Below are 25,353 nucleotides of genomic sequence, written 5' to 3'. Positions count from 1 at the left end.
TGCCGCGGGAAGCCAGACTTTTAAAATATTAATTGCCGCAGTGCTAATGAAACCGAAATGTCTCGAGGTGCCTCCTGGAGCCATTCCCCAAGGGAAAGGTTGTTCCCGGCGCTGACATACCTGGGTGCCGGGGAGCAGCGGGTGCTGGTAGAGGGAGAACCTGTCCTTGCTGGCCTCCTCGGCGGTGGGGCTGATGGGCTTGGGGTCAGAGAGGGAGCGCTGCATGGTCTTGATGGGGCGTGGCAGTGTCTGCTGGCGCTGGGCCGAGTCAGCGGTGAAGTGCTTCTGCGGGGGGACGTGAGCCTTGTTCAGCCGCTCGCTGGTGGCGAAGGAGGACTCCAGGAGGCGGTGGGGAGAAAGGGGGGAAACGGGCGAGTAGAGGACCTGTGGAGAGCGGGGCGGCTGGCGGGTCACCAGCTGGGAGAGGGACTCAGCTGGCAGATGGGACTGGTAGCCGATTTCCAGGGGATCCGGCTTTTTCTTCTCAAACTTGCCCAGGGTCTGCTGCCGGACAGCATGGGGGTCCAGTGGGCCTGTGCTCACCATCTGGATGTTGGTGGAGTAGGGTGGGATGGTGGTGGGCACTGTCAGCTGGGGGACCACAACGCCAGGCTGGGGGGCTGGCTCCGGCTCCGTCTGGCAGGCCAGGCTCTCGCCCCGCTGCGTCTTCTCTGGGGCTGAGATGTACTTGACGATCTCCACCCGGGGGTCATGGGTGGTGATGTGGATGGAGGGGGAGACACGGAGGAGCTGGTCAGGCTCTGTCTGCACTGAGCAGTCGCTGATGGTCTGGATGCCCACGCTGGCTGTGCCACGGGCCGCCCCCTCCGGCTTGGCCTCAGCACTGGCCTCGGCATGCCGCGAGGGCCGGGAGCGCCGGCGACGCACGGGCTGCTCCCACTCCCCGCTGTCCTCCTCATCTGTCTGCACACTGCAGTCAGCGCTGCGCCGCACCCGCCGCCGCCGCGACAGCAGGTACCGCTCCTCACCGTCCTCCTCATCTGTCTGCACACTGCTATCTGCCGTCTTCCTCGCCATGAAGGCCTCCCGTGCCACCTCCTTCTCATAGGCATCCCGCAGCCGCGGCATCGAGTTCCTTTTCTTTATCCCCCGGCCGGGCTCCCAGGACTCCTCGGCTTGCAGCGACATGTCCGAGGCTGAGCTGCTGAGCGGCCGCTGTGGCACAGGGTAGCGGGGGCCGGCTCCCTCTGGTGGCACCTCACCCAGCGGGGGCCACACCTGCCCGTTGTGTGGTGGGCCCCGTGGCACCTCGGCAGGCCCCTCGGGTGGGCGGGCAGTGGGCTCGGTGGGCGCAGGGAAGGTGGTCTTTTGCCGCTTCTGCTCCTCCAGCTGCTGCTGCAGCTGGTGCTGGAGCTGGTGGATGTGCTCAAGCTGGAGGCGCTGCTGGGCAAGCTGCTCCCGCTGCAGTGCCAGCTGTGCATGCCGCTCCTCCTGCTGCTGCTGCAGCACTTGCTGCTTGATGCACTGCAGCTCCTGCAGCTCCCGCTGCACCAGCAGCTGCTCTTTCTCCCGGTGCCGCTGCAGCTCTGCACGCTCCCGTTCCAGCTCCTCCTGCAGCCGCAGCTGTCGCAGCTTCTCCAGTTCCACGCGCTCCCGCTCCAGCTGCAGCACGTGCTCCTGCTGCTTGCGCTGCCGCTCCTCCTCCCGCTCCCGCTCCTCCCGCTGAGCCCCATCCAGCAGCGGTTTGGGCACCGTGGCCGCCTGCCCGCCCTCTTTGCCGGCTGTTGGTGCCACCGGCCCCTCAGCACGGGGAGCAGCCCCCGCCGGCTCCGCTCTCTGCAAGCCACTGGTGGGGGCGGTGGGGGCTTTGGGAGCGGGACTAGCACCCACTGCTGCTGGTGCTGCACTGATGGGCTTGCCCAGGTAGACGGGTGTCTCCATCAGCGAGGCTGCCGGGGCCGGCCGCCCAGGGGTCGGGTAGCGGTAGAGGCCCTGTGCTGCCAGCGGGACACGAGGAGTGACGACTGGCAGCCTGGCCAGGCTGGCCAGCGGAACCGCTGCCACACTGCCCGGGCCATAGGGTCTGTACATCCCACGCAGCATGGGCCGCAGCACCGAGGCCGGCTGGGTGGTGATGGGCAGCGTGGAGGCGATGGGCGTGTTGATGGTGGAGTAGATCATGCCATCAGCGGCCCGCACGGTGGCAGTGGAAGGGAACATCTGCCGTATGGCACCCAGGCGGATGCCAGGGACATTGTACTGCGCCGGGCTGCCAAAGCCCTGCCGTGACTCGGGGAAGGTGGGGTTGTACATCCCACTGGGTTTGGGGGGCGTGGGGCCCTGCTGCTGAGCCGTCAACCCCCCCGTGCCCCCTGGCCCAGCGCCAGGGCCATAGGGCAGCAGGTCGGGGCCATTGGCGTGCCGGCCCCCATACTGGTCCATGGAGTTGAGGGCGGCACACATGCGGCTGATCTCACGTGCTGTGGTGGCACTGTAGTGGGCCAGGCTGGACTCCTGGAAGCTGGCCAGGTCCCCCCGGGGCGAGAAGCGGTAGTCAGAGTAGATGTTGGAGGCCGAGCTGTACCTCCGCATGGGGAGCGGGTGGCCCAGCAGCTCTGCCGGCTGGCGGAGGTCAGAGAAGGAGCCATACTGCAGCCCCTGGCCCAGGTAACCCCCCTCGGCGAAGCCCACACTGTAGGAGTGCTTCATGGTGCTGAGGTCCACGGCGGCATCGCCTGCTGGGGAGGGGAAGGGCTGATCCCCCTTCGTGGGGTAGTAGCTCATCCCAATTTCGGAGAGGTTTGTGTCCGACATGGAGGAGTAGAGGCGGCCGAAGGCACCAGCAGGGTAAAACTTCTGCTCCTCGTAGAGCGCAGGTGCTGGGGCTGGCTGCTCCCGGTAGGGGAAGGTCTCTGGTAGCTCCGGCTCTCTGCTGCCATAGAGGGGCCCGCTGGCTTTCCGGCCAGGCGCTGCCACCTCCCCGGCTTTCTTTTCTGGCATCTTGGAAGTGGGGTTGAAAGCGCCAGTGCAGCTGCCACCAAAGGGGAACTTGTAGACCACGTCGCAGCAGGCCACCTGGCTCTCTGGCTTTACACCTGTGAGGTCCAACACATTGCCCGGCGGCTCCTCCTTCAACACTTTCGTCACTGGGCCAGCTGCCGCCTCCTCCATCTGCACCATCATCACCTGGGACTTCTTGCCACCCAGGGCGAGGAAAGGGCTCTGGCTCTTCAGCTCCACTGGCACCGCCCGGTACAGCTCTGAGCCCGGCTCTGGCGGGAAGGGCTGCGGGAGGCTGACGACGTTCTGCACCCCGCCGGTCTGTGTGATGAGCACGTCCTTCTTCACCATCTGGCCTGGCACGCCATACCTCGCAAACTTGGTCTGGGGGGCAGCGGTGGGCTCGGCCTTGCCACCCACTGCCCCACCGGCTCTGCCAGCAGCCGTCTGGACACCCTGCTCCACCTGCTTCACTTGCGCCAAGCACACTGGGCTCCCAGTCCCCTGCCCGAAGTCCACCCGGCTCTGGAAAGGGTCTCCATAGACCACGGGCTGCTTGGGCTGTGAGAGCAGCATGGGGGAGGCAATGGCCAGGCCGGCGGTGCTGGCTGCTGCAATGATGGCGTGGGGCTGCTCCTGGGCATTGAGGTTGATGATCAAGGGCTGGATGGCTGTGGACTGCCGGCTTGGGATGTGGTCCAAGGTCAGGCAGTACTTTCTGGCCTCAGTGGCCAAGGAGGTGAGATCCATGCCTTGGTCTGTTATGATGATGGGGGCAGACTTCAGCGCAGTCCGTAAGTCCATGGCGTTAGTGCTTGGTGCCTTGGGCCCTGGCTCGACCCGGGACGTGCCAGGGATAGAGGAGATGCGGCAGAGGGAGATGTTTTCCGCGGGGAGTGCCCCCCAGCTGTACAGTCCCGTGATGCCGTCAGTGGCTGAAGTCACGGCAGGTGCCTTCTGGGCATGCTCCTTCACCGGCTGTGCCCTGACATAGGCACCTGGTGGTTGCTCCGGCTCTGGCACCTGGCTGTAGCCATGTGCCGGCAGCTGCCGGCTCGGCCTGGTGGGGGACGAGGTGGGGGACGTTGAGGAGCCAGAGCTGGCCGGCTTGGTTTGGCTGGCTGCATCGGCCGCCAGCGTGATCAGCATGAAGGGGGCATCCTGTGAGGAGGGCTGCCGGGCCAGGCGCGGTGAGCCCGCCCGGTGTGGCGTCTGCGTCCCCTGTGCCACCATGGGGGAAGAGGTGGCGGGGACGGCGGCGGTGGGACCCTCGTAGGGGAGGAGGGGGCTCTGCGTCTGTGTGGAAAACTCTGCCGTGGCCTTTGCAGCGCGGGTGGGACTCTGCGTGGGGGACGTGGGCGAGAGCGGAGGGCTGGAGCTCTTGAAGAAGGGGTACGTCTTGGGCGGTGGGGCCTTGCCGTCGCTTGTGGCTGGGAGCTTCTCCCTGCCCGTCTGCACGCTGATCTCCACAGCTGCCTTGCTTCTGCCGGCATCCTCCGTCTGTGAGCCGTAGCTGACAGTGCTCTTGACCGGACCATAGCTTCTGCTGGCTACCGACGGGGCCTCTGGAGCTGAGGAGCTATAGCTCCGTGGTGCGCTCCCAGGGCCACCCGCTGCTGCTGTCGTCACTGTGCTGGTGCCTTTGCCATAGGCGTAAGGCGTGGCAGCAGCCTTGGACACTGGGCCAGGTGCTGCCGGGGTGCTCTGGAGCTTGGCCAGGTCTTGCCCCTCTTTTGCAAAATGCTGGGTGACCCGGACGTCAGGAATGGCCTTGCCTGTGCTGCTGTCGGAGGTGGCAAAGGAGACAGGAGCAGAGAGCTGCGTGGGGCTGGTGCCAGGGGTGAGTGGACCACCGTTCTGCTTCATCAGGTCGGCGTAGGCGCTCTCGGCATTGAGGAAGCGCTTCTCCTGGTATGCCTCCTCCTGCCCCTTTCCCTTCTCTCCCTGCTCGAGGGCCAGGTCAAAGGAGGAGGACTGGTGCATCCTAGAGATGTTCTGTGAGGTCTGCAGGATCTCCTCGTACACTGCTCCCGCCTTTGGCAGGGCGCTCGGATAGCTGGGCTGGGAGGGGCGTGCAGGGCCACCATCGTACTGGTACTCCTCAGCATACTGGTACTCGAAGCCGTTCTGGCCCTCGGTGCCACGGTAGCTGACCTGCTGGTAGGTGCCACCATAGGAAACAGCCGGCTGGGCCTGCTGGACCTGCTGCTTCTGCATCATCTCTGCCTTCCTCATCATCTCCTCGTAGGCTTCCTCGGCACTCTTGAGGGGCTTGCTGGCAGGCTGGCTGGGGCCGCTCTCCCCCTTCTCTGTTGGGGAGTACAGCGACATGAAGGTGGGCAGGTTGTACTCGCTGCCTGACTTGTACAGCTTGGAGGCCACGGCATCAAAGCTCTCAGCCTCCGAGTCGATGGAGGGCGAGTACTCGGAGCAGGAAGAGCGGTGCAGCTCCTCCATCTCCGCTGCCTGCCGCAGCTCCTCGGTGGGGGAGGCATCCTCAATGGGGGAGAGGTTGCTGGGGGGGGTTTTGGAGCGCTCCCTCCTCCGCTGGGCCCTCAGTTCCTCCTTGTCGCGCTTCGTCTTGCGCGCTGTGCTGCGGATGCGCTGCTGCTCCACCTCTCGCATCTTCTCCTGTTCCCGCAGCAGCTCCTCTTCTTCCCGCAGCTCCTCCTCCTCAGACGAGTCCTCGATGGTGGGCAGCAAGGGGCCGTGCGAGCGATGGCGAGCCTTCCTCTGCTGCTTCACCTCCTCCAGCCGCTGCCGACGGCTGGGGCTGCTGTCACTGTCCTCCTCCAGGGAGGAGATGGAGGTGGGCGAGGTGCCCGAGGTGTAGCTGGGCGTTGTGGCCGGCAGGGTGGAGGAGTACTCGCCCCGGGAGCGTTCCTCAGGGGAGCCCGTCAGGCTCTCCATCTCCAGCTCAGGCTCCCGGTCCAGGCTGGTGTCCGCCTCCTGGCCCATCTCCATCTCCTGGCCGTAGCCGGTTGTGCTGTTCAGCTCAATGGTCTTGAAGCGCCGCAGCCCACCCTGGGCCGTGCTCAAGTCGTCGCCCTCCGCTGCCTCCAGCTCCTTCCTCTCCTCCTTGTACAGGCCGCCGGGGCCATGTGGCAGGCGCCGCTTGGCTGACGCTGGCTCTTTGCCCTTCTCTGTCTCTGCCTTTTGCCCAGCTTTGGGGATGCCGTACTTGGCGCGCCCATAGCTCTCCTCCTCCTCCTCCTCGAGGTTGTCCTCCTCCGCGCTCATCTCCAGGATCTGCCTCCGCATGAACTCCTCATCACTCGCCTCTGCCTCACGGCCTTTGGGCCGGGGGGGCACTGGGGAGAAGCCCCCCTCACTGCTGTCCTCCACGTAGTCGTGCCGCAGCTTGCTGCCAAACTCGTCCGAGGACTCTGCACTCTCCCGCCGCTCCCGCTGGTTCTCCCACTCCAGTGAGTCCTCGTCCTCCTCCAGGATGTCCTCCAGCTCCTCGTCCGAGTCGAAAGCTTCAGGGGTGATGGAGAGGTACCGTGGTCGCTGCCGCTGCCGCTGCTCCTCCCGCGGCTCGGGGCAGCCCTTGCCACGCTCGGTGGGCTCCGGCGGGGCGCCCCGGCCTTCCAGGAGGGGCCGCATGCTGCTCTCCAGCTTGGTGAGCTCGGAGGGGCTGGGGGGGCTCTGCCCAGCCAGCCCAGTGCCGCTCAGCTTCTCCTCCTCCTGCTGCACCAGGCCGGTGATCTCGCTCTGAGAGCTCGAGATGCCGTCAGAGGAGTAGCCAGTGTCACTCAGGCTCTGGGGGCTGCGGGACAGGTCCGGGGGGTAAGGCTTGCTGCCGTCCTGTGGGCAAGGGAGAGCACAGTGTCAGACTCGGGCAGCTCTGGAGCTGCTCCCCCTGCTCCCCCCCCAAATCCTCCCCTGGGGAGCATGCAGAAGGTCTGGGCAGCGTTGGGAGCCAGCCCAGCATGAAGGATGGGGGCCGCCCCGTATCCCCCCTCAATGGCTCGTCAGCAATTTGTCTGTGCGCTGACAAAGGCAGGTGATAGAGCGTCCTGCAAGCAGGGGATAGCACAGCAAACAACCTTGGGGTCACAGGCATTGTGGGACTCATAAACATGTTTAAAAAAATGGGCCCTGTCAGTGTTATCTCCCTGATAACTAACGCGAGAAAGCTGTCAATATCGATTTTTTTACTACCCACTACTTAGTGAGCCAGCGGTGGCTGAGCCCAGCCGTCAGCCTTGGGGTACTGGTGGCCGTGCGCCCTTCCCTGGGGAAGGGGTGTGCGGGCAGAGCTGCCTGCCACTCTCCCCAGGCAGGCAGGCAGCTGCCTGCACAGGGAGGAGCAGGAGCACTGATCATAGAGGGGTCTGGGGAGGGGGCAGCCCTTGCGCCCCAGTGCCTGGCCAGGCTGGTGCGGTGGCACCGAGAGGACAGGAGCTTCACCGGCGGCAGCCATGGAGGATGGCCACCTTTTAATGAATAATTTCCCTGACTGACAGCCTTGCAAAGCAGCCTGCAAAAGCAGGGTGGCCCCCAGGATCCTTGTTAGATGCCAGCAGAAATAAACAGGCCATTTTAATTGACGTTATAATTAGGCAGCGCGGGGGCAAGCCTCAGAGCTGCGGGGAAAGCACCGTCGCGCCTGGCCCTGGTGCTAGCAGCAGGGCCCGTCACCCCACCAGCATGGGGGAACCATGGACCTTATTTGGTTTTGGAAGTGCCAGGAGCCTTTTCCCCGGGGGCTGCACAGCAGCATGGGGGGCAGCTGTCCCCTCCCGGCTGGTGGGGACCTCCCGCTGCATCCCCTCCCCGCAGGGGGCTGTGCTGGCTGCTGCTGGGATGGTTTCTCATGTGGGAAAACCATCCCAACGCAGCCAAATGTTTCCCCAAATTGTACTGAGTTTTAAAAAATGTGGGATGAGGAGCTTGAAAAATGCCCACTGTTGCAACACGAAATGTTGTGAAACCAGTTTTCCATTTAACGACAAATTCAATTGCCCTTATATTATATTAAAACATATCCAAAGGCCAAAGATGATCTGAACTATTGCATTATGCCCAAATTGATGTAATTCTAATAAAGAGAAGGCAAATACCAGCATGCTGCTGCAGAGAGTGTGAAGTTCCTAAGCAGTTTGGAAATGCTGAGACAGCAGTGTTTGAGCTCACCGTTTCCCAAAAGGCCATTTCCCGAAGGAAACGGGCTCGGCATTGTGGTTTCTGCTCTGACTTGGAATAAACCCCCCTGTTACTGAGCACGGCTGCCAGCAGAGGCACAGCTCAGCACTGTGCGAGGCCTGGGCGGGATGCGGTACCCAGGGATGCTCGGAGCCGGACGCGTCCTGAGAGCTCACCTCCTGCTCCTTCACCCGCGGCGCCTCGGGCGGTGCCCGGCTCTCCTTGCTCTCCACCTCCGGTTTGGGCGTCACACTCTTCCCCTTCAGTGCAGTGCTCTCAGGAGTTCTGGAAGGCTCCGGGGCAGCTTTGAGCAGCGGCTTTTCCTCTGCTGGCACCAGGGGCTTCTTCTCCGCCGGGGCAGGGCTCGGGGTCCTGCTCTGCTCGACAGCCCGCAGGCTCTTTGCAGGCGAGGGCTGCCGCTCGGGTGGTGCCACTGGCTCCGTGGTTGCCGGCGCAGGTGCTCTCTGCTGCTGGCCGGCAGCTGGCGGCTGGTGCCGTGGAGAGCCGGTGGGCGGTTGCTTTGGGGCAGGCAGCGGCATTGGGGCAGGGTCGCCAAGGCTGCCTTCGAGCAGCCGCTGAGTTTGGCAGTTCAAGCACAGCCATTCGTTCTTCTGCAAAACACAGAAAGGAAAAGTGCTGTTGAAACTCTGCAAGCTTCGTCCCAGCAGGGACCTCACTGAGAAGTTCAGCTGACGGGACACATGGCGATGGTGCAAAGGACTCAGCCCGCCCAAACTAAATAACTAGCTTCGGAGAGGCCAGGCAGTGAGCAGGCAAGCCCTGGAACACCGGTGTGGGCTGTGGAGGAGCTGCACCCTACAAACCCATCTAGAAGAAGAGAGCGACCATCCAGCTTAAACCTCCCCCTACCCTTGCCCAGACCTCAGTGATGTTCAGCTGGAGGGACCATGGCTACAACAAAAGGATTTCATACTCTCCCCCACGACACCTCAGCATCACCAGCTCTTTTCATCTCCGGTCTTGCCGGTATTTTGGTTTTAAATGAAGTTAAAAAATGAAGACAGATTACTGCCGTAGCTTAGCACTTCTCAGGCTCCAGACAGTTTCTTTCTCACTCTGATTTGTTTTTCTTGATACAATAAAGGTTTAATAGCATAATCATAATACTTAAGGATCTTTTTTTCTAGCTTATCAGAAAATACTGGGTACACAAGTACGTAAAAATTTCCCAAAGATATTACCCAAAGTACATGCTGTGCGGGAAAAGAACAAGACAATCTTGTCTAGTGAAATTCTCAGCAAGAGCCGTCGTTTTATGGCCTGGAAAAAGCAGCTTGCAAGAGGGGCTGTGAGTGGCAGAGAGCCCGCGGGGCTATGGCAGGGGGTCTGCATTTTCTCTTTCTGGCTTTTCTTTCAGCAGCCCGGGGGGTCTCCCGTGCCAGGGAGACCCTGCCAACAGTCCAGCACCCTGCGCTTCAGTCTGAACCCCCGCGGCAAATCGCTGTGCTGTTACAGCCTCGGATGGCAGAAAACCAGCAAAGGGACAAGTGAATTTTCCCGAGCCGTGGGAGAGCCCCCAGCCCCGGCAGCAGCCAGCACCATGCGGAGCCATGCGTACACCGCGAGCACAGGCTGTGCTGCAGCAGCCAGCGCAGCATTTGCCATCGCATCCCAGCGCTTGCTGCAGTGAATGCCTCCAGCAGCAGGAGCTGCAAGCTGCCCGGCTCCTACATGCACGTAGGGGGGGCAAGAAATCCTGCCCGTGGCAGCTGCGGGTAGACGGGAGGCAAGCAAAGCTGCCCGTGCCCAGCAGGAATATCTCTGTCAAGCCTCTCTGAGCTTTTGGTCCCCATCTTTAAGAGACCTCTGCAGCCCCACCAACACCCAGCACTGACACCGTCACGCTGCTGGATGCTAAAAAACAGGGGCTCAGTGAAGATGCTGTGCCTGAGGCATCTCACAGCCCCACGCTCTGCCGGTGACAAATGACCCGTCCCTCTCCTGCAGTCCCGCAGCCTTGTCAGCTCGGTGTTTGGTTATCCCACAGCACCTCTGCTCCCTCTCAGAGGCATTGGCTCTGGAGCAGCTCCCCCATACGTATAATTTGGCTGTGGGCATTTCCCAGCTAACGCAGCCAACAAGATTAAGCTGCCCCTGAGAAAAATGCAAACATTTGACAAATGGCTGATTTGCTAACTGCTAGTAAATCCCCATCGAGATTAACCAGATCTCATGAAGATAATAATAATTAGGCTGTATTTAGTGCTTTACATGTCCAAACCGTTGGGTGCTCAGGAAGTCAGGGCGCCCCTCGCCAGGGCGGTAAGCGGGTAAGGAGCTTATGGCAAAGGCACGGCGGCGCCTGTCTGAGTCTCTGTGCTTAAAGATGCTGGAAACCACGGCCCCAATCAGGATAGGGATGGGGGCTTGCTCAGTGCTGAGATGTGCTGCCCGAAGGTGCACCGTGGTGGCAGACATGGGGGTTTTAACCACGCGGAGTGCAGGCAATGGGGAGCCAGGGCCAGTGAAGACTGCGGCATGCGCGGAAGAACAGCATTGTACGGGCGATGCAGCTGGGATGCAGAGTGGGCTCCAGGTGAAAGAAAGCATCAATAATTAAAGAGAAGGATGAAACCAAAGTGCGCTTGAGATGCCGTCTTAAATGAAGAGGCACTGGCACGGCGGGCATGCTGGAAACCAGCCAGCTGGGCAGGCAGCGGGGTGAAGGTGCCAGGGGGCTGCCCAGCCCAGCCAGGTTACCAGCTTACACACCTGGGAGGGTCACTGCCCTGACCCCTTGGGCTCCCAGCCTTCCTTGCCCCCAAAACCACCAGGATTTGAGAGGAGTTATGGAAAAAGTAGGTTTCTGGAGAGAGAAATGGTGCTCCTGTGGTTATTAGGGGCAGGATGGAGCCCGGGGTGCAGGGAGCCGCCGGCCAATGACCAGCGACCAAGAGCGAGTGGCTTAGTTCCAGGCATCACATCTGAGCAGTAACAACTATCCCGGTTTTTAATTGAGCACCATGTGAGCGGCACTGGGAAATGCATGATGCAGCTGCAATTCCTGCAGGCTCTGCTGAAGGGGCAGCGATTGCCGTGCGATGGCTGCCCGCGCTCCCTCCCAGGGGCGAGGGAGGATTTGCAGCAGCCCAGCTCGCAGGGGAGCCCCCAGGGCTGCTGCTGCAACACCCCGGGGCAGTATGTGGGGACAGGACATGGGGCTGGCGAGCATCGGGGGGTCGCGTGCATGGGGGTGTGTCCAGCTCCCCCCGAGCTCTGGCATCCACTGGCAGGTGGCTACAGCCGCACTCGCCAACCTCCGCTGGGTTTTACCCTGCAATTGTTTTAATTTACTAATGGGCAACAACAAAACTGTAATTAACTAAAATAGAAGTCTTCCTGTGTAATTTTGGTCAACGTTACCACTTGGCAAGCTAATTAAATGCTGAATTCCCCAGTGCCGCTTTTTTTTTTTTTTTTTTAACGACAGAGCCAGCGAGCTTCAGCATCACGGTTGCACATGAACCCCATTCACCAACTCGGAGGTCTGAGAGCCTTGGTGGGAGCCGGCAGTGCCAGAGGCTTCCCAGGCTTCCCCGGTTAGCTCCTGGGTGCCAGTCCCACCATCACCGTCACCCCCGAGACCCTCGCTGCAGCCTCTCCAGCTTCTGGGTGATGCACGGCCATGATCTTCATCCCAGCGCAAACCGCTCCCCGCAATATCATCCCTAGGACTCTGCCCGGTTATTTATGTTCTACAGTACTATTTTACACAACCAAAACGATATCTATTAAAATACCAGGACAAAAATCTGTACAAAATAAGATAAGCAGCATGAGCTATAAGTATCTCGCAAGCCAGATCTCATCTCTCAGCATTAAATGCAGTGAATCTCACCAGAATATTTCATTTATTTGCTGACAAGTACTGTGCAGGGCTCATCACTGTGACAGATGGGTGCCTGGAAAATATGGAAAACACTTCTGGTATCTGAATCAAGATCCAAATTAACAACAAGAACCTCATAAAATCACTTCTCAAGCACTCCTCTCAGCCCCGCTTGCAGGAAACCTCCCCTTTAGGAGGGCTCCTGACATCCAGACACCTTCTACACTCCCTCCCACAGCAGAAGTGGGGGCATTGCACTGTATGATCCCATCTCCCAAGCACTCAGCACCCTGGTGCTAAGATCACCCCACCTCTCTTCATACTGTGGATGGGTTTTAGCACGGTTTTAAAGGAAAGGGACTGAGTCATGCTTGATCGCTGGATGCCAGAGCTGTTTCAGGCCCATCTCGGGCAGCGTCTGGGATCTGGCTGGCGCAGGTTCTCCATCCTCTAAGTGCTTCTGTGCCCTTCCATCCCCTCAGCAAAGATGCTCTCTCTGCCAGCAGCCTCCCCGGGCGAACCCCAGTGCTCATTCATTTTGCTCCTTGGATGCTGCTGCCCAAGCGCTGGCTGATGCTCTCTCCCCCTCGGTTTCAGCCCATTCCCACAGCTGAACTATCCTGAGCCCCTCCAAATCACCTCCCTGTGGCTGAGGCACCCCACAGCTCTGCCAAACCCCTTCGACCAAGCCGCTGCGGTTTTAGGAGGCGACGGGGAGAGTGCCAACCCATGCCAACTGGTGCTTCTCTGGGATGCTCACCTACAGAGGGGAGGATGCACATCCCGGTCCTGACCACAACGAGTTCACAAAGCACATTTTCAACCTCGTGTGCCATCAGCAAATAACCATGGGCCTGGTTTTACCTCCGCCCCAGCCCTTATCTCTCCTAGGAGGCTGAGGCAGTGATGGGATTTGAGACGAGGATGAGGAAATGCGCTGCAACGGCTGAAGCGCCAGAGATCAGGAGACAAGATGGAGCAAATGCAGGAGATGCTCGTCGGAGCTGTGCCTGTGGTTGGAAGAGACTGGAGAGGATTTGGCTGGCCCCAGCGCTGGGAGGGGTCCAAGACCGAGGGGGATGTGGAGGCAGGGGGCAGGCACGGGCAGCCCTGGGGAGCCGGGGGGACGGGCAGGGCTGGCTGTGCACGGCCAGTGGTGCATGCACGCATGTTCACACACCGCCACAGGACAGCTGCATCTGGGACGGGGCAGGGCAGAAAGCACAGGCTGTGCTGTTGCTCCAATGGTGCCTTTTTTCCCCTAAAAACACCCTCAAAGTTCCATTCAAGCTAGACGCAGAGCTGCCTTCACTTGTGCTTGCTAACTGCATTTATGCTGGCATATGGGTGCTGCTTCTGAAGTTTATGCATTCGTATATATATATCTATATCTATGTATATCTATATATCTATTTAAAAAAATCTGTAAATAAAAAAGAAGCATTAAATGCAACTCAAACACCATTCAGCAGATCAGGTCGTGTTTCTCAAGCCCAGCTGGCCACATGCTGACGCCTGCCCAGCCAGGGAGCAAGAGGGACCAGTGGGCTCCCTGGGGAGTCGCTGCGCATCCTTCCCGCTGCCCAGCGGGAGGCTGTTGCATGCAGCGCAGCAAAGAGCCAGCATTCCCCCAGCGTAAAGCCACGGGCTCCTGGAACGGTCCGCAGGGAAAGGCAGCAAGGGGACCGCACACACCTCCCGCAGCCGGGTTTCCTCAGCTGCCAACTGCTCCAGACTAATTGACTTCATTACCATCAACTGGGCAAGTATTAGTGCAACCATGGTTCACAGATTAGCCCAGCTGAAAACCACTACAGTTATTTCAATCCCTTGCTAAATATAGCATTTGACTAAGCAACCTAGTGATGTGTTTTCCAGCATCAGCCTGTTCTTATCTGTTCCCGTGGCCTCTCTCAGGCTGATGGAGCCAACAGTCCCTCCCCAGCTCTATTTTAGATGTGTGCGATGTATTGGTGGCCTTCACACTGCAATAATGTGATTAAAAGCAGTGCAGGGTAATGAGCTTGCCTGGATGAGCTCTGCATCGCAGGGCTCGTTTTCTGCCTCCCATCTGCTCCGCTCCATCCCTCTTCCTTCTCTGTGCTGGGACCTCTCCCGATTGGAAAAAACACACAGAGAAGATTGGAGAAGCCACACGTGATGGCTGAGCCCAGAGGGAAGGGAAGGACATGGGCAGCGGCAGCTCCCAGCCCCGGCTCCACGGCAGCCGCAGGGGAGATGCCATGTCTCGCACCAACGCTCCCTCCTCTTGAACCCAGCTGCCAGCCAAAACTACCCAGAGGCGACCTGAAGCAGGAGCAGCGGTGTCTGCCCTACTGCCCATCTCCTTTACCGGTGCCATGGAGAGGAGACGGGGAGCTGGACAACAGCCAGGTGCCAAAGTGGCCATCGCAGTCCTGTTCCTGCGGCACCCGGGAGCATCCTCCACCCTCGGCTCTTCCTTCTCCTTCCCCCTGCACATGCCTCACACTGAGGACTTTTTTCCTTCCCTGCTCCTGGCCATAGCAGGGATGCATCAGCCCTCAACGACACAGCCCAGGGGTCAGAGAAATAGCACCCAGGGTGTTCACAGCCTCCCACCCTGCAGTTCGATACAGCACATAGCCAGCAGAGGATTATTCCAGCTGAAAGTCTTTGACTGATGAGTAACAGCAACGCTCCCCTCCGCTCGCCTTCGAGGAATAGCTGTGCTCTTGCCAAGTCCAGCTTATTCCACTGCAGCAGCCAATGGCCGGGCCAGCGAATGCCGCCACGGCGGGGAGAAAGCAGCGCAAGCCTCTGCAGCAAATGTGGTTTCCACCAGCATGGCCAGCCTGGACCACCTGCAGCTTCTTGCCCAGCTGCAAACCCCAGCAGCCATGCCCCAGGGTCAGGGCATTGCCTCCTGTGGCAGACATGGAGATCTGCAGAAAACTGATGGGCTTTTTGGGGTGCTGACCTGTGGACAGGGGCACACGCTGCTCTGCTCTGTCTCCTGAGCTGTCCCATGGCTCCCAGCACGGGTCCTTCCCAAATTTGGCTTGATAGAGGCTAGAGGAAAAGGCCACCAACTCTTCCGTGTTATTAGGAATTGTGGTATTAGAGTCAAGCTTAGACTACTTTTCCATATTATTGTTTCACTGTCAGGCCCAAATGATTTCATTCCACAGAGCTGGGAAACAAGCTTGCCTTGAAACACCTGACTCGAATGCCAAAGGGTCAGTTGGGTAACCAGTTTGGATCGTCTGGCTAGGACCCCAGAATAAAGCCCCCCCCCAACACTGGCATCCCGCCGAAGCACCCACAGCTGAGCGGCTCTCAGCACAGCCCAGCTCTGGAGCATCCCAGCACCTGCATCCTTGTGCGGCCACAGCCACCAGGCTCCCCCAGCTCGCCTCTGCCCCCTGCCCATCTTCCGCTGCCTCCAAAATTAGGGCAGCTGCTGCGGCAGGAAGCACCTTCTGTATTTTCAGAGCTTAAAAAAAAAATCTTTTTGAATGGCAAGAATGTTTCTAAGTCAAAGGATTGAAACTATTTTGCAATCAAGGAAGCATATTTCCAAACGAGCCCGATTGCAAGAGCCTGGGTGCTGTGTGGGCTGTGTGAAGGGGCTGCTAAAAAAGGGTACACAGCTGTCCAAAATTTGGAAACCAGTGCTTTTGCAGAATATATATAGACATCCCTCCCCACTCAACATATTTCCTTCCAGTTCATTAGATAAAAAAAAAATTAAAAAAATCAGTAGAATATTGAGGAGAGCACTTGGATGCTTTTGGCTTGTCTAAAAGCCACGGGACCAATTCCCAAGGCTGCAGGTGAGCATCCATTGCCCTGGGAACGGCCTACTGAGCATCGGTGCCACTGCCATGCTTCTGCAATAACACAGACATGCAGCAATAAACCAGCTGCCATCAGGAACGGGAAGCATCTCCCAGCACAGCAATGGCGGTAGAGATGAATGCAAGCCAGTTTGCCTCGAGATGGTGAGGAGGTGAGACACGGAGGCCAACCACCTCTAGGTGGGACATGGGCCATCTTCTGCTTTACTGTTTGAAGAAGACTAGTTTTGGGGTTAGATGTGACCACCAGAAATGTCTGTCCTCACTCAGACCCAACAAGTTCACCCACCACCTTCTGCACCAGGCCATCCCTCAGCGCTTTGGTTCAGATAAAATACAGCCTTGATTTCACATGGTTGCCACTCCTGGGCAGCAGCTTTGAAACTCATTTATCTCCATTATTTCCAATCTGGATGTGCTCCCTTTTTTTCCCTGCCATTGGCTACGACTGTGCATCTTCTGCTACCTTGACCACTACCCGATGTCCCCTTCTGCAGTGAGCAGGTGGAGATAAAGCTGCCTCTGGTGTGGGACAGACTCAAGACAAAGCATCTTTACAAAGAAGTGGGAGAGACGACATGTCCAGGCTGGGCACCCGAGGGTGCCATCGCGGGAGGAAAAGCACGAGCATGGCACTGCGTATTTAAGAAAAAGGAAAATCACAAGGAGTAAGAAAAATAGGAGGAACAAGAGAGCAAGTCTCAGACACTGAAAGAGCTTTTCACTTTCCTTTTCACTGAACCTTACTATTTCTCTGTTTTATCTCAGAGAAAGAGCTAAATTAGCTACCAGCTCAGTTCTGAGAGACTGGATCCAAATGGATGAAGAATTAAGAAGATTTTCTGTTCACAGTAAAATCCAGCCAGCGGTATTAAAGCAGCAGAGGGTTTGGTCTGGTTTTCAAAGATTAGCTATGGCTGTCCCAAGGAAGATAAGCTCCGATTTTCCCATTTTACTCCAACATGACATTTATAAAGCTGTCTGAATCATTTACAGTCGTTATAGACCAGACTGCAATGACCATCATTTAACCACGTAGAAGAGAGGGACGTGACTCTTTTCCTCTATCATGTCCCAGCTTCTCATCCCCTCTTGCCCACACAGAGACCAGTTGCTCCCAGTGCACCCTCCCCAAGGACCCCGCCGGGTGCCTGCTCCAGCGCTGCCAGTGATGCACCCACTGAGAAACCACATCTTCTCAGCTAGCCCCACCACTAACATCACAACTCAGCTCTGCATCCAGCACTAAAACCCACCAGCACAGAGGCAGGAGTCTATTTTTCCCCTACCGATAAAGAAGTAATATATTGTTCATTTTTGTTTGAATCGATCCAGCCGTGCATTGTAATTTACTCCGTGATGTAGTACTCCTTAACGAGATTTATCAGCCTGCCAGCCAGCCTTATCTTTAACAGTCCCCATTATCAGGATGTATTTCTCAGCCAAGGTTAACAGCAGCAGGAGGATCTCCAAACACCGGCTGCATGATAATAATCCTGCAATAATGCCCAGAAGACCTATGTCAGGTCCAGCAGAGCCTGTACCCTGGTCACCATGGATCCTAACTCCCTTCGGTTCATTAGCATGGTGTAGGTACAAAGTGTTTCTCGTGGCCACGCTGCTATTTCATGCATACGTTTGATGAAATAACCATGTCTCTTCAGGAACCGTTTGAATTCATATCCGGAAGATTTCAAGTTTGCAGCAAAATAATGATTGCTAAGAGAAACCTGGCAAAAGTCTGCAGAAAACAAATGTAATATTCTATTCGTTCTTCCAAAAGAATAGAAGAAAATCCAAGAAAAGCTAAGTTTATCAGAGAAGTCTTATTTAATCAAAACCTTGGTTTTTCATAGGCACCAGCGTTGACTAAAATATCCAGCCATCCAACTAGTAATTTTGTGCATCTGATAAAAGCAGACTCAAGCTGTCTGATTGCTCTCTTTTAAATTGCAAAGAGCCCCAAGTGTCTATCAGGCAGCAGCCACTCACTTCCAAACCAGAAGAAAATCTGCATCTTCAGGAGCTTCAGCTTCCTTCCCATTACGAGCTGTTCAGTCCCCAGTCCCCTCGTCCCCAAAACAGTCCAGCAGCAGCAAATGGGGTTTGAACCTACTTCATGATCACGATGGATCGTTTTCAAAGTGTGCTGGGGAGACATCAGTTCTACAGCTTGGAAGCTGAGGACATCACAAACCGATGTCCCGTGGTACCTGCACAGTCATATAATGCTTTCAGAACTTTAAAAATAACTATAATATTTTCCCAGGAGACAACCCTACATCAGCAGAAACTGAAAACCCGACATGAAGGTGGCCAGGGGTACTCAGGGCTCCACTGCTGAGACCTACCAAATCCACTTTCCCATGGTCCTGGCATGTTGGGTAAATGCACCACCGGAGGAGACATCTACTAACACTTGTCCTCAGCTCTCCCAGGCCCTGCCAGAGAGCGGGAGCTCACCTCCAGGCCTTCCTGGCTGTTTAGCACTTGGAAAATAGAGCACCAAAGGCCAAGGCTTCACCTTTGGGTTGAGAGCAGCCAGTGCTATGCAGACACAGGCAGACATCTCAGGGTAACCATGACCCCACTGATTTCAGCCCTTTGCCTTCTGCTCTTTCTTCATCCTGTTCTGTTTCTATTTCTATGGCCCCCAGCAGGATTTTTACCCTGAAACATGTGTGTTCCTAAAGAACTGGAAGCTTTGGTTTCTGTGGGCAATGCTGTCTGACCCCATTCAATGACTGCTGCTTCAAAAAAAGCCCATATGCCCTCTTCCAGGCTTCAAGATTGTGAGTCCCGATTACAGTGGCAGAAATATTTTAATTAAATGAACTATCTTTATGAAATAAATCAAGTGATAAGCTTGAAAAATTAACTCTCATAATCTTTCATGCTTCTGTGCAGGTCAATAAACTATTACAGTAAAAGGCTGGGAAACATTCTAGAAACATGGGTTGTTACAACAGAGACAGATGAGCCATTTTACTCCCCAAATTATACACATCAGCATCTTTCCACGCTCGTGCCTTGCATGCCCTCTCTTCCATCCCCTTGCCTGCTGCCCACAGCAAAGCTGGAGCACGGCCAGCAGCTCCCACCCTCTCATGTCTGGCTCCAAAACCTCCTCATTGGGAGAGCATCTCCCTCCCTGTCCTCACCAGCTGTGCTCATCCCATCCGATTCCTGACTCCACCAAAATGCCTAAAATCTGGGCTGCAAGGGCATGCTTGGGGAACCCACGAGTTGCCTACAGAGGTGGTACATGTCTTGGTGGGTCCAATATAATTTTCATCATCTTCAAGACTTAGTTTAAAACTTAAGCTTATTTTAAAAAAACCTTTATTTTAACTTAAACTTATTTTAAAAATAGCTGATAGGCCCCCAGCTGCTCGTGGTGATTTGATGGTGCCAGGTCTCTCTGCAGCTGGGAAGTAGGAACTGGCTACAGGCACTGGGGTGGAAGAGCTGAGATTTTCCATCTGTGCTGGTTTTGGCTGGGATAGAGTTAATTTTCTTTATAGTAGCTAGTATAGGGCTATGTTTTGGATCTGTGCTGAAAACAGTGTTGATAATACAGGGATGCTTTCATTATCGCTGAGCAGTGCTTACACAGAGTCAAGGCCATTTCTGCTCCTCACCCCACCCCACCAGCAAGCAGGCTGGGGGTGCACAAGAAGTTGGGAGGGGACACAGCTGGGACAGCTGACCCCAACTGACCAAAACAATATTCCATACCATATGATGTCATGCTCAGCACATAAATCTGGGAGAAGAAGAAGGAAGGGGAGGGACTTTCGGAGCGATGACATTTGTCTTCCCAAGGAACCATTACGCATGATAGAGCCCTGCTTTCCTGGAGATGGCCGAACACCTGCCTGCCGATGGGAAGGAGTGAATTAATTCCTTGTTTTATTTTGTTTTGGAGCGCAGCTTTTGCTTTACCTATTAAACTGTCTTTATCTCAACCCATGAGTTTTCCCACTTTTCCGATTCTCTCCCCCATCCCACCAGAGGGGAGTGAGCAAGCGGCTGTGTGGGGCTTAGTTGCCGGCTGGGTTTAAACCACACCATCTCAAGAGTAAATGCAGCAAGAATGAAGCTAAGAAGCTAAAACAAAATGAAATGTTGAAGACCACATTAAATGGTTGCTTTAAAAAAAATTAAAAAAAACCCCACATGAATCTTTGCCCAGTTGACTATGCATCTGTGAAGGCATTTCTTTCCCCAGCTGCCCTTTTTGCTAAGGAAGACACATGCCTGTGGGACCTCTTGGCTCCCTGAAGCCACAGGAGGAACCACCTCATGCAAACCCTTTAAGTAATTTCAGAAGATCCACTTCAAGAGCAGTTTGGGGCCACTCCAGAAATCTGCTCCTCTGAAGGCTGGCAACAGTCATCTGACTTCCAGCCTGAAGAAAAACCCAGATTTTTTAAAAACATTGCTGCCTAGCTCTAGTTTGCTCTTCTTTTCCTGATGTCCTATTTGCTGTCGGCAAACTGATGACTGTTGGTCATACTTAACAGCTCCGAGTAAATCAGGAAATTATGTAAAGATGGGAATTTCACAGCTCCTTTGCAGACAGCGAGCCCTTTTGGTGCAGCGCGGGTGTTCATTGCTGGCAGCTAGCAGGATCTGCCGCCGCAGCCCACTCGTCCAAGCCTGTGAAAGCCAGGGAGCGCCGGGCTGGCACTCAGCCATGCTCATCCCAGGTGGTCCAGCTCCAGAGCCTGGATGCAGCCCCAGCTAGGACAGAACCACAGGCAAAATCACAGTGCAGGTCCTATCCTTACACCTGTGTTCATGCTTTCAGGGGTTATTCCCAACCCAATACCTCATTTCTTTGCCAAACTAGAGGTTTTTTTGAGAATATTTGTTCTCCAAGTCAACCAAACCCCACTGAAATCAATGCTTTTCTGCTTCAGCAGGCTTAGGACCCAGGTGCTCTTTGTGCTCCAAGCAATTAAAAATATCCTAACCAAAAAAAACCCAAACGAAACTCATGTCAGAAATCAGAGACTGCCCACTAGTTATCTCCCAGTCACGGCACAAATTAGGGCCAAAAGCTTCTAGTTGTGGCACGGGAAAACGCAAAGCATTCAGAGATGCAATCTGAAGATCCCAAAGCAAACCTCTAAATTAAAAAAAGCACTCTTATCACTCCCAAAGGTGTCTCTATTTTCCCCAAATCCTCCCTATGGATTTCAGCATTTTGTTGTACTCTTTGCTTCAAGCAACTCAGGGCAATGAGGTCTCCCGGCTAACGCTGCAAAACGTCTTCTCCCCACTTCCCAGCCTCGCCTTTCTTCTTGGTTTTGTGTTGTGAGAAATGTAAAAGCCAATGCAGGACCTTGCTCTGCCGTGCCACTTCTGCTGCAGGGCACCAAGCGACTCCCGTCCCACCCTGTCCTAAGCATTTGCTTTGTCGGGTGCAAAGGAGCTCTCAGAAAATCTACCTTTGAGATGTTTCATCATGGCAAGGAAGAGGGTGGTGAAGGTCCTGTATCCTATGGTCACTCCTCTGCAAGGAGAGCATGGGACAGGGCATTGAGGGACAAGAAAGGCACGAAGGACTTGGGCTGTTCTCCACTGAAGGTTTCTTAAGGTTCATTTCATTTAACTGTCTAAAAATTGGGAGCTGGTCTCAGCAAATCATCATTTGCCCCAGGTGTGAGATGAGCATCTCCAGGGCGGGGAGCCAAGACCCTTACAAGGAGTCACCCTCGGTGAGTACCACTCTCTCTCCATCAGTGTGGAGAGGTGCCTCCACCACCAGCTCAGCCTGGGTACCAGACCCACAGACACCTAAAACCAGAGGAGGCAAACCCTACCCTCAGCAGCAGCAGCAGCTTAGAATCATAGAATAGTTTGGGTTGGAACGGACCTCTAAAGGTCACCCAGTCCAACCCCCCCTGCAACGCGCAGGGACGTCTTCAACTAGATCAGGTTGCTCAGAGCCCCATCCAACCTGACTTTGAATATTTCCAGGGATGGGGCATCTACCACCTCTCTGAGCAACCCATTCCAGTGTTTCACCACCTTCATCATAACAAATTTCTTCGTCCTATCTAGTCTGAATCTACCCTCTTTTAGTTTAAAACCATTACCCCTTGTCCTATCACAACAGGCCCTGCTAAAAAGTCTGTCCCCATCTTTCTTATAAGCCCCCTTTAAGTACTGAAAGGCCACAATAAGGTCTCCCCACAGCCTTCTCTTCTCCAGGCTGAACAACCCCAACTCTCTCAGCCTTTTTTCATAGGAGAGGTGTTCCATCCCTCTGATCTTTTTTGATCATTTTTGTGGCCCTCCTCTGGACCCACTCCAACAGGTCCAGCTTCCCCTAGGCCACGGCAGAAGATGCCCAGCAGCAGGTCCCCGTGTGCCGAGCTAGTGCTGGGGCAGCCCGGGCAGGGCGGTGCGGGGCTCCCCAAGCACAGCACACCTCGTCCGCAGCACACTGCCTTGTTTTAGCAGACAGAGCAGATGGCAGTGGGAAGATAAGGACGCAAGGCAAAATTGAAGAGAAGGCTTTTGAAATAAAGCCCCGTGCTCTGCCGAGGGGTTTGGTGCATTTTGATGGTTGTAGCTGGGATGAGCTTTGAGGCAGCTCAGGGGTTCACTGGTGGGGGACCCACAGCCACAGAGAGCAGAGACGGTGAGAAGCCTGCCCTGGTTCCCAAATATCGCTTGGCAGGGACAGCTGGCATTGGCTCAGCATGGCCTCGATGAGGCACAAACAGAACTGAAATAATCCTTAGCAAAGGGAGGCAGAGCCCTCGCAGAGGCTTTCAGCCCTCGCGAGAAGGTGCCTCAGCTCCACCGCCTCCTGCCTATGGGGCTGGGGAGAGCTTGGACCATTCCCTTCCCCGATGCGATGCCACCATGGGTTTCTGCATGGCTGAGCCTGAACATCTCTCAGGGCTGCTGCCCAGGATCTTCCCTGCCTGAAACGCAGGGGATGCTCTGGAGAGCACTCTGGTTTTTCCTCCTCTCTGAGCCCCTGCAGAGCTGGGGGCCATGACAGCAGCATGCAGGGACTGGTCTAGCAGCTGCAGTCCTGAGCTCAGACTCGAGGGCACGTTGAGAACATGGTTTATCCCCCGCCTGCCCTGTGCAGCCCCGTACCCAGTGCTGGGCGGCAGCACAGCCTCCTTGCACCCCAGAGACCGTACCCCACCAGTCCGGCTACCAGGATGCTCAGGGAAACGGTGCCAAAGGCTTTGCACGGCAGACGCCATCCATGTGGGACCTGACAAGAGCCATGAAGCCTGAGCTTCCCCTGCTGTCCCCTTTGCCCAGTTTCACATTCACCATGACCGGCAGGATAGAGCACCACGGGGCAGGGAAGGGGAGCCTGCAATAACCGCAGCTGTACCCTCCCAGATCTCTGCCTCTGCCCTGCCCTCCAACAGAGAAAATATAACTCCAGCAGCTGCGCCTTTAAAATTGTTTCTCTTCCAAATGCCCCGGAAAGTTCTTTAAGTTGCAAAGTATTACCTGGGGCTTTCGCATCAGGTTCTTAATTAGCTGAAACGATTTGCTTTGTCGGGGAATCATTTCCAGGAGCTCCTAAACAGCTTTTAATATCAGCTCTAGGAACAGCCTCAGAAGGGAAAAGCATTTCTTCTGCATGGCGAGTCGAGTGCCAGGCTACACCTCTGCCCCCCCCAGCCAATTTCTTTCTGCCACACAAAGAAGCTGGGCAATTTTTAACACTAAGTTTCATATTCCCTTCCGTCGGCGCAGGAGGCTCCCCAGGCTGAGCTTTGCAAGCTGCTATTTCCCTCGGTGCCTGAAGTGCAGGCAGGGGGACGCTTAGCTCTTAAAGAGAGTGCCCGCGTTTGGCTGTGACTGCACCAGAAAGAGCAGGCAACTTCAGATCTCACCGGGGATATAAAACAACCTCTTACCTACCCAAAAGGAGGACTTTTTGGCGCAGAGAAAAGGTGATAGCATTCCCTTTAATGGGTTGCTTACTTACAATTGCTCCTTTTGCATATTTTCAAGAAGATCTCACTTCTCTAGGTGCCATTTCAAGCAATATATTTAGAAACTCTTGGCAAAGTACAAAATAATAAATAATTTTGGATGTCCTTTTCTGAGAGGGCAGGCACATGAGCTCCCACTCACAGTACTGAAGCAGTCTCCTGACGGTATGGCAAAACTGTGGCTATGCTACCTCTTTAAACTTCAATTTTGTATCCCATTTCTCATCCAGTTTCTTATGCCTGGCCAGGACCGCCTTTAAAATTTGGGGGATTTTAAATTAAAATTAATTGGGTGGCACAACACTTGCAGGCAGCACCCCCCGTCCTCGCCCCCTGATGCTGGAGACGATCGGCCTGGAGCAGATGTGCATGGCGGCATGGGACAGGGAAAGGTGCTGGCATTCCCTGTGTGCCTGTGCTGGGGGATGGAGACACTTCCTAGCTGAATTAGGGAGAAAAGGATAATGGGGTAAAATCGAGGAACTCCAGAAAAATTATTCTAGCAAATTACCAAATAACTCTACAGATAATTTGGATGCGACAAAACCTTGAGTCTGCTGTTTCACCAACAAACAGTCTGCGATGCACCAAACACCAAAGGAGGACGTTACCCAGATGTACCTATGTTAGCACATGATATAGCTAGCAAGCCTCGCGTACTGTCTTTGGAGGAGCCAAACAGAACGGCAGAAGCTGTCCCTGGGGTGGTTATTTTCTGCTCTTTGGCGCTGGCGTTTGCACAACGGGAATGTTTTTTTGAGAGAAATACATTTTATATTAGAGCAATCAATATCCTTAGAAAGTGGGTGAGCCTCCAGAGACACAGGAGCCTTCCCCAGCCCGGCCCCCAGCACCTTCCTTTGCTTTTTGAGCTTCTCAAGGGACGTTTCCTGAAAATTCCCCATTTTCTCAGGGAACGATCGCACATTTGATGGAGCATTTTATCCCCTGGGGCTTCTAAATATTGCCTACATGGTCAGACCCTACTCCAACGCACTCCGGGTTAACCTCATTTATTTATGGTTAAGGCCAGAGCAGGGACAGTGAGAGCGTGCGGGAAGGAAAAGTGGCCGCCTGTCCCCATCCCCACAGAGCCACCTTTCGGCCCCGGGGGAGGTGGGACGTGCCCGCTGCCCCAGGAGGCCATTGCAGGCACCAGCAGGGCTGCTCTGCACCCAGCCCAGCTCCCAGCAGGGCTCCCGCAGCTCAGGCATGGCCACGCTCATGCAGGATGGACGGTGGGTTCAGGGAGCACCCGATGTGCCATGCGTGAAACCCCCTCGCCCGAACACCGCAGTAGAGTTGTCACCGATGTTTTGGGAGTCAGACCTTGCGGTGCCAGAAATAATGGGTAGCAAAGGCAGAGGCAAGAGGAGAGATGGGGACTCCCCCCGGCCCCAAACACGGGCACTGGCTTGCAAGACGCCAAGCACTTCAACATGCAGCAGCTCAAGCGCTGGACAAGCCTTTCCACTCACTCATGGGAGCAGAAATGGGATAAAAATCAAAGATGAAAAAGCATGCAATTGTTGCAGGATCAAGCACAAGCATCTATGTTAATGCCTCG

General features: G+C 55.8%; 1 protein-coding gene across 1 annotated transcript in view; it reads right to left on the bottom strand.

Moving 5' to 3' along the window:
• The window catches only part of BSN (bassoon presynaptic cytomatrix protein), a gene marked incomplete at both ends in the record, with an annotated part of 92,833 nt that overhangs the window by 4,726 nt on the left and 62,754 nt on the right, over window positions 1–25,353 (bottom strand). The window contains 2 exons of the mRNA XM_082321504.1: window positions 121–6,768; window positions 8,286–8,720. Of these exons, the coding sequence (XP_082177630.1) occupies window positions 121–6,768; window positions 8,286–8,720 (7,083 nt within the window). The remainder of the gene's footprint in view (window positions 1–120; window positions 6,769–8,285; window positions 8,721–25,353) is intronic.

This window comes from Platalea leucorodia (assembly GCF_965183815.1).
Source record: "Platalea leucorodia genome assembly, chromosome: 9".
NCBI classification, from domain to species: Eukaryota; Metazoa; Chordata; class Aves; order Pelecaniformes; family Threskiornithidae; genus Platalea; species Platalea leucorodia.
This window is presented reverse-complemented; position numbering and strand designations above follow the sequence as displayed.